The 9,490-nt window shown below is 36.8% G+C and overlaps 1 protein-coding gene across 1 annotated transcript; it reads right to left on the reverse strand.

Moving 5' to 3' along the window:
* Positions 1 to 2,593: 2,593 nt before the first annotated feature.
* On the reverse strand, positions 2,594 to 4,295 carry LOC141612308 (peroxidase 4-like). Its single transcript, XM_074431050.1, has 4 exons — positions 4,019 to 4,295; positions 3,615 to 3,806; positions 3,330 to 3,495; positions 2,594 to 3,166 (listed from the first exon to the last, which is right to left on the reverse strand). Exons 1-4 carry the CDS (start codon positions 4,250 to 4,252, stop codon positions 2,775 to 2,777), a joined length of 984 nt encoding a protein of 327 aa, XP_074287151.1. The 5' UTR covers positions 4,253 to 4,295; the 3' UTR covers positions 2,594 to 2,774.
* Between the last annotated feature and the right edge of the window lie 5,195 nt (positions 4,296 to 9,490).

Genomic DNA, 9,490 nt, shown 5'->3' on the forward strand with positions numbered 1-9,490 from the left:
GCGTTGACACGCATCACATGATTTTACCAAGTAGTGAATATCTTTGACCATAGAGGGCCAATAGAATCCGCCTTGGAGGATCTTGGCAATGGTTCTTGAAGTGGCCAAGTGTCCTCCATAGGCTAAATTGTATATTCGATCAACGATTTCCATGCCCTCTTCTCTCGACACGCACCTCCGGAACATCCCATCCCCACACTTACGGAACAAATGGGGATCATTCCAAAAATACCGCTTGATTGCATTTGTGTGTGATCTGATTTGTTTTTATTAGTCAAACCTAGTTTGATTGCATTTGTGTGCGATCTGATTTGTTTTGATGCCTCCCATCTTGAAATTGTTGCATGACGTACCCCTAAGTTTTCAGCAAGTGAGTGTTGTGAAGTCCTATTGAGTAAATCAATAGACATGAGCTTCTCATTATCTAAGACCACGCACTCTTCTCATGTTCCTGCTACCTTTCTTTTTGTTGCTGACATTCACTGGTATGCATTCCTTCCTCTGTGACTTTTCTAGATTCCACAACTTAGTTATTGTTTTCCTGCAAACTGAGTACCTTGTTGCCAGTGATAACATAATATCATAGTCTGGTGTTCCATTAGTGCGGTTTTCTAAAAGTGTTTCAAGAATTTTTTATTTTCCTAAGTTTGTGAGATTCTTCATTGAATGAATCTACTTTTTTTGTTTGAAAGGTGTTTATGTGAAAGGTGATTTTTTTTGTGAAAGGTGATTTTTGGACACTTGCTTATAAATGAATCCTCATAAATATTCCTTCTATTTATAGAACAAAGAACTTTGCACTCTTTTGAACTATTGGTTTAGGCGCAAAAATGAAACCTGTTTGTATTTTGGCTCCATATTTGAATTTTGGTGCCAAATTTTAGACTTGGTGTGAAGGATATCTAACATTTCACTGAGTTTTTGTGTTAACTTAGCTTATGGTTCAACTCCAATGGGCCAATCAAGATAAGATGAAGGAAACCAATGGTTAATTTGAAGTCCATCTTTCTGTTTTGTTCTTCATTTTCTAATTTAGTTTCTGTAAATTTATCTGAAGTCCATCTTTCTGTGTAATTTATTTTCGATTTAGAGTTCAAGATAATTTTATTTTAAGAGGCTGTGTAGTTTTATTGTGTAATTTAATTAGGATTTAGAATTTGTAATAATTTTACCTTCATGAAATTTTAATTTTACGCCAAACCGTCCGTGTATCGAAACTGTTAAGGGGAAAAAATGCAGCAGATATGTGTTTATGAAAAGGGAGGGAAATGAAAATGGTATGTAAAAAGGGAGGGAGTAATTAACTTCTTAATTTTCCAATTAACAATCTAAATCAGAACACCCTCTCTCCAATCACCTACCCCCGGCCACTACAATACTTTACCATATTATACTCCCTTCCTTAATTCTAATGCCCTCCATGAATAAAAAGAATTATCCAGAATATGAGGGAGTATATCTTTGAAAATATGCCGATAGGTATAATGATGTTGTCTTTAGGGGTCCTCATATAATATAAGTCAGACATATAAGAGAGTAGATGGGTTTTGTCTAAAAAACGAGAGGGCGATATAATGATGTTGTCTTTCGGGGTGTGCAATATTAGGTCTGGACCGGAAAAATGGTCTGTCCGGATGAGAACCTACCGGGATTAAAAATGTTGGTCCGATTCTCGCCCCAACATTTTTAAGATTCAGGTTTCTGGTCCGTGTACGGTTTTCCGGTCCAGATCTAAAAAAATCGAATTATTGTTGATTAATTTTTTTTCTTAAAATATTATTGTAAGAAACATTGGAGGTTTACTTAATCTGGTCCGATTCGGTTCAATGGACCGAATTTTTAGACCACAATTTGAAAAAAGTGGGTATGTAAAAATAAATTCCGGTTTGGTCCCAGAATTTTTGCGGGCTGAAATTTGGTAATCAGGTCTAGGATTTTTATCGATTCTGGTCTTGATCCGGCCCGATCCGGTTTTGAACTAATGCATTGACCTAATTGTCTTTTCAAGTTGTTGGACATAACGAGAATAAAAAGTCAACTTCGGAGTTCGGCCCATATATGGGACTGTTCCAATACAAGCCTAAAAAGTTGTTAAGTCATACCTAAAATCAGGTTACCCTACTTTATACAAGGCCCAAAATCAATATGAGCCTAATTACATGTACTTCCTTTTAACAAGTAGACTGACCATACAACCAATTGTTTTGGTTGTATAAAATAGAACCCGAGTTTCATAATGTGTTTATTTGAGCTTAAACCTATAAATCTATAGATTGTGAATTTTATTAAAAATACTAAACTTAAAAAATTATATTGAAACTCAAAGATAATATATATGAGCTAACTACATTTTAATTTTTGACATTAAAAAATTTAAATATAAATAAAAAATTATGAAAGCTCGATAAAAATACAAATAGGGTCGATTAAATTGGTTATGGTTGTACAATGCTCTTGTACAACCAATTGTATAATAATATTTGTGGTTAATTTTTGTGTTGTTTTTTAGTTAATCTAAATGGTTATGATTTTTATGTTTGTGGATCGATTTTATACAAGTTATAGGTTCAATCTACGTCCAAAAATCTGCAAATGATTCGCAACAAAATTATTTGTATTTTAGTAGAGGCACAACAATTCTACATGTATTTTGATTTTGATTTACCTTCTTCTTGAATTGAGAACGTAAAAGCTTTGAAAATTACCATAGATACTACTTCTGTAATTAAGTAAAGATAATTAACATCACAAAATGACGTAAAACACTAGTAAAACTAGTTGGTCTTCCTGCAATTGGTCCTAATCTCGCCATTGGATCCAGTGAGTGGCTGAATGTTTCCCATGTTGATCATACCCGCCACGAAATCCTTGGTAAACTGGCTAGGATTCGAGTTATAAGTTTGAACAAGAGCGTTTGTGGAACCGCCACTAAACAATTGTTGGTCCGAATGTAGGAGACCCTTCGTGTTAACAAGGTTGTTGTAGTATTTGTTGTCGAAATGAGTTGGGGTTTGAAGGTCCAATGGGGCTAAGTTGTTGTCCTCTGACCCGGTCGTGGCAGGGCAATTCGAACGCCTTGTTTGCGCAAATGAATCGTCAATGTTGGTGTCGTTGTATATGTGTGGCTTGAATGACGTGCACCTTGCTTGTCCAATTGTGTGGCCTCCTAATTATTTCACAAACAATAATAATGTTATAAAACGAGTAGCAGAATACATTCACTCTTTGACGTTATCATTCACCCTAAATTGACCAAAATAGTCAATTTGATGGAAAATGATATGACTTTTCTATAACGAAAAAATGTACTGTATATTTTAATTCCATACCAGATAAAGCGACCAAATCAGTGGTAGAAAGGCCATGATTTTGGAAGCTAGAGATGAGAGCACTAAGGCTGGAACTAGGTGGTGGTATGTCGTTATTAGCAGCTGATAAGCTAGCCGTCTTAGCGTCTCTTCTACCGAGCAACACGTTCCATGTTGGTCCGCCAAGCTGCAACAACAGAAACAAAATATAGTAAGGTTATATTAGAGGTATTGCGATAATAGGTCACACGACACAAGTGTATCTTTGATACCAACAGAAAAGAAAAAAAAAGATATATTACTCACAGCAACAACAGAGTCTCTTGCAGTAATGGCTATAATATCGGCACATGAGACGACACCAGGGCACGCTTGCTCTACAGAAGCTTTAATCTCGTCGATCACTTCAAATCCTCTTAATGAACCATTATTTGGTTTTGCTGTTTTCTCACCTGTGAAACTCGATGTATTGTCTAGTAGGATTGATCCATCACAACCCTGTTTAATTAACATACATGTCACATTTCAAACTAATTACAAAAAATGGGTTCACGTCATCACATGTCATAAACTTCTATATTCAGGATAAATGACGTACTAAATATGAGTACAACTGTATTGAAACTACTTATCGTCACATCAAAGCCCTTAAAGGGCATTTCGCATAAGGGCAATAGAAGAAAATTAATGTAAGAAATATGAGAAATTACATTAACAAAGCAATCATGGAAGAACAATCGAAGAAGAGAAGCACCCATGCGTGCCTCTTCGTTGATAGCTGATTGCACCACCGGTTGAACGGTGGATATGAGGTTTGGACAAGTACTCGAGTAAAAGTCTGCGCTAAGTTGGGCATTTGTGATCCCCACGGAAACCACTACAAGGAAAATTAATTCCGAGACGATGGCCATGGAGGTGGAAGAAAAATAAAATGAAGCAGCCATAGTTCAGAGTTTGCTAGAGTATGACTTATGCTTGAAATAAACATGAGAAAATGCATTCTATTTATAGTAGTTTTGCATGTAAAGTTTCATCGAGGTTTTGTATGGCCCTATCTATTGACTTAACTACCAAAAAGAAGTTTTAGTCTTGTTAGGGGGCAAACCCATGATGCGTTTACAAAATATAATAGTACGAGGTCTTTTGGGAAAGAGTCTAAGAGTAAATTCGTGAGGGCTTGGCCCAAAGCGGACAATATAGTACTATTATGAGTTGTGGACACAGATGCAGCAGAGGCCCAACACGGGATATTCACGCTTTCGCACAACAAGTCTAATGGTTAAAACAGGGTTATCGTGGGAATAGATCATCACAGGTTTTAATTATCTTCTTCTTATATTACTCTCTCTATTTCAGTCATTTGTTTATCATTTTCATTTTAGGGTGTCTCATTCATTTCTTTAATTACCTTGTCTCTAATTGGTTACTTAATCATCTAATTTCATTATTATCCACTTGTCATTTGATAACACTACCCTCAAATGGTCCCTTTCTTTTCCTTAATCTTTATGCCAAAAGTAATTCAAGATAAACAAATGACCGGGACAGAGGGAGTAATAGCTTTGCTCCTCATTTGATTCCAAAAAAAAAAAAATCTATGGACTTGATTTATGGACTGGTTTGCCTCAGCTGTCTCTACTATCCCGTTGCTTGGGACTCAACAAGTGATATGAAAGCCGACGGTTCAGCTTGGGACTGCAATGCTTGATGTGGTGATGGTGATCCATATGGGACGGACTAACCACCGTCATAGACTAACTGCCATAAAGCTCCCCTCTAGTTAGATAGAGCGGAGTAACACATCAATAGATTATAAGTGAACAGGTTAGTTTATAAATTGATTGATTAGTCCTTTTATCACCAATTGATTTTAGAATGAAACTACACATGATTTGTGAACTGATTGGTCTCAGTTGTCTCTACTAGTCCGCTGCACATATAGCCAAACGAAGCTGAAAAAGTCAAAGAAGCACCTAATTTGTCCTTAAGAATCTTAATTTTAAAGCAATTTAAGCAATTACAGTATGACAATAACAGGATATTGGACAAAGATTAGATAGGAGTAGAGTGGCATACACTTATTTGTCAAAATTGGGACAGTGGTAACTAAATGTTGGTATGGGCTTAAGCACTTTTTCTGCTAGGGACGTTGTAACTAAATGTTGCAGCATGTGTCCTATTTATATGTCTCATATTACATCCTAGGATTGTAATTTCAAGCATTATCTCGCTCTCATATAAAAAATCACGTCAATCGTATGGATCAGATGTATATCGTGTATGTCCAGTTAATTTGAACATAAAATGAAACACAAAAGTAAAAATGTATAATTGCTCTTTTTTTTTTAACAACAATGAACTTTGATAAATAAAGTAAGTATACAAAGCGTTCATTTATAGTACAACATAAGGGGGCATTAGAGACCGCTAAAGTACTACTTGATATCCAACTAACATAAGAAAATTTATAAGTAGACGTAATTGGAAAAAAAACGACTTGTCTTAAAAGATGCACAAAATCTCATTTGTGACGGCACGTATCCGTCACTTTGGAGTGACGGATACCATTTTCCCTCACAAATGACCCAAATAGAGGAGAGAGGGAAGCACATGGAGGTGCCCCCACCTTGTCCCCCTATTCGTTTTGTGATTGGCATTATCCGTCACTTGCTTCGACCCGTCTTCAGCAAGACTAATTGTAAAAGATGGATGGTAATATGCATGCCTCCTTCTTTGCCACCTCTAAAGGGTTTTCTCTAAACCTCGCGTATTCCTCTCTTAGCCCCGACTCTGCCCTTCCTTCTTTCTCAGGATCGTGCCTCTGTTGGCTGTGGAAGGTCCTTATCCAACCCCGAATCTCCTTTTTTTGGTTAGTTTGATGGGATAAAATTCCTCATGAAGCCTCTCTCTCTCTCTCTCTCTCTCTCTCTCTCTCTCTCTCTCTCTCTCTCTCTCTCTCTCTCTCTCTCTCTCTCTCTCCTCGGGCTAGGCACAAGAAGAAGCATCGGGTTCAAGACTTGAAGGTGACGTACAATATAAGGCATGAAACTCCTAAAAGCTCAAGGGAGAGTATATGTTCGCGAAAGGCGATATGGGTCGTCTCACGAGTCACGGGGATGTGACGGGGCATTTCAAGAGAAGAGCGCCAGTAACCTCAATGTGGTGGGCCGAGGCTTAATGGAGGCAACAAAAAGCGGTTCAAGGTAAGTTGAAAGGCGGTCCGACATGACACGCTGAAGCACTGGATACAGACCCAATCCATAGTATATTAATGGTAGAGGAGTTTGGTATGCAAGTGTAGCATAAAGTCCTGTGAAGTGACATGGACCCTGATGACACATGGTGTGTCTATTAAGAGGCGTTATTAAGACTCGTTGATGCTAAGACTGCCTAGAAATTAGGGTCAGCTTTGGGTGTGGGGAGTTATCCATAGTGGTCAAGGTCCGAGTTATATGACGGTCCTTGGTTTTAGGGGAGGATTGTTCGAGTTCAAACCTATGTCCCACATCGGTGGTGTAAACATGAAAGAGCAGTTTTATAAGTGTCTACCAAAGAGAATACTACAAGACCTTTTGGGAAGGAGTTTAAGAGTAAATTCGTGAGAGTTTGGCCCAAAGGGGACAATTCATATTACTATAGATAGTGGACATCAATGTAGCAGGGGCCGACAAGAGGTATCGACACTTCCGCACAACAAGATTCCTGTCTTTTCTAAATTCTACAAAGATACCCGAACTTTATACAACATTAGTCTATACCATGACTTTATTGATTGTCTTTTCATTTGTTAATTGATCTACTAAATCACCTCTTTACCATTACAATTAACCATTAACCTGCTACTCACCTATTAGCCCGCCGAATTACTCATTAACCTTTCCGATATTATATGGATCTAACTAGCAATTCATGAAACCCGCTGATATGTTCATTTTATATATACTTTTATCCCTCATTTTAGCTCGTGTTTTATTGTTTATCATAGTTTAATTAGTATATTGTGAGCTAATCTTGTGTTCTAGGTGTATTGTTTGTTTTTGTTACCTTTTGTAGGAATCTAAGCATTTAGAGGCTTTTTCCTATCACATTAGCGTACACCAAGTTCACTAAGCTAAGTGGAAACAAGATGGACCAAGCATGACAATGAAAGGTATTTCCACACCCAAGCAAGAGTGTGTGAGAAATGCAAAATGATCCTACAAAGAGCCCAATAAGAAGTCCAAAATCATGTGGAAAATATCAAAGCTTAGGATGCTCATTTGGATGCTCTTAGAAGGATTTATGAAGCATTAACCGGGTGCATTAAGGATCATTTATCGCAAACTTTGGATTCCCTCGAGCATTAAACAAGAATTGAAGCCAAAATACCGGAATCACACGACCCCGATCGGGGTGGCGGTCCCGATCGGGGTTGCACCCCTCTTGAATTCTTACGTTTCTCCTCCCTCTCCTATAAATAGGAGAGGCATTCCGAGGCTTTAGGCATCCAATTTTTATGTCTCACTTTACTTTACAATAACTTTAAACATTATATTTCTCTCATTAGTTTTCTCATTTTAGTTTATAAATTGTTAAGCTTTCCTTACACTACTACAGATACAAGCTATAACAACGGTTAAAAACTGTTGTTATATAAAAAAGCGGACGTTGTTAAAGCGTCCGTTGTTAAAGGTTTTAACAACGGTTGGTTTTCTTAAGCAACCCGTTGTTAAAACTATTAACAACGGTTTTAAGTATCAAAACCCGTTGTGGAAAGTGTGACTCAATTTTGGTGGGAAAGTTATAACAACGGTTAATTTACAAAGAACCGTTGTTATAACTAAAGACAACGGGTTGTTTCTACATAACCGTTGTTGTTTGTTTTTACAAAATAAAAAAAAAATAAATTAAATATTACTAGATGCATGCATAATTACGGGGCCCGTTATAATTCCGATGCATGCATTATTACCGCCATCCTCGTATCTGTGCATATGAATGGACAATATATGGAATGAGAAGGGTTTACATAAGATTTGAAGCAAGGAGATATGATGATTATGGCACAACTTCCTAAACATGCATATATTATATTAATTAAAAAACAACTCAAAGGACACATTACTTAGTATAAATACATACATTATCTCAACCACCATTCCATTATCTCACTATCTTCAAACCCTAACTTCTAAAACAATCTCCAAACCCTAATTAATCTTTCAAACAACTCCAAAGTTCATCAACAAAATGAACGATTACATCCTTAAAACTCTTACTATGACCGAGAACAACAACAGCTTCATCCGCCGGTTGCTCCACATCGAGGACAGTTTTAGGAGCTATCTTGTGGATGCTCAAGCCACACTCAAGGACGCCAAAAGAAATGGCTTGGGGGGAAAGTTATAACAACGGGTTGTAATATACAAAACCGTTGTTATAACTAAAGACAACGGGTTGTTTTAAAATAACCGTTGTTGTTTGTTCTTAAAAAATAAAAAATAAATAAATTAAATATTACTAGATGCATGCATAATTACGGCTGTTAGAATTCCAATGCATGCATTATTACCGACATTCACTTTGTACATATGAACGGATAATATGGAATGAGAAGGGTTAGTAATAGGATTTGAAGCAAAGATTATTGAGAGAGATGATGATGATTATGGCACAACTTCCTAACATATATATTAATTAAAAAGCAATTAACTCAACCCACACATTGCTTAGTATAAATACATTGCATATCTCAACTAACATTTCCATTATCTCATATATTCATCTCCAAACTCTAACTGTTAAAACAAACTCTACTTAATCTTTCAAATCAAACTCAAAAACTCTAAGAAAATGAATGATTTCATCCTAAAGACTCTTACCATGATCGAGAACAACAACAACTTCATCCGCCGGTGCCTCCATATTGAGGAAAGTTTCAGGAGCTACCTTGCGGATGCTCGATCCGCACCGAAGCACGCCAAAGAAGATGGCTTGACGGAGCAAAGAGAGCGATTGCGGCTATATGACGATATAGCAATCTGGCCGAACGGAACCTCCAAATAGCCAAGGAGGAGAGGATGGATACGATAGAGCACAATAAGATCCTCCATGAAAATATAAGAATTGCATTTTTACATATGTAATTTTTTTTTTTAATTTATGTATTTATAAATATATATATATATATATTAATTATGTTT

This window comes from Silene latifolia, chromosome 11 (assembly GCF_048544455.1).
Source record: "Silene latifolia isolate original U9 population chromosome 11, ASM4854445v1, whole genome shotgun sequence".
Lineage (NCBI taxonomy): Eukaryota > Viridiplantae > Streptophyta > Magnoliopsida > Caryophyllales > Caryophyllaceae > Silene > Silene latifolia.

Bases quoted from the DNA above. Each gene is read 5' to 3' on its own strand.
- LOC141612308 (XM_074431050.1), bottom strand. From the start codon at position 4,252: ATGGCTGCTTCATTTTATTTTTCTTCCACCTCCATGGCCATCGTCTCG. The intron at 3,807-4,018 runs GTAATTTCTCAT...TTAATTAAACAG, and splicing joins TCCATGATTGCTTTGTTAAT to GGTTGTGATGGATCAATCCT. The intron at 3,167-3,329 runs GTATGGAATTAA...TGAAATAATTAG, and splicing joins TGATTTGGTCGCTTTATCTG to GAGGCCACACAATTGGACAA.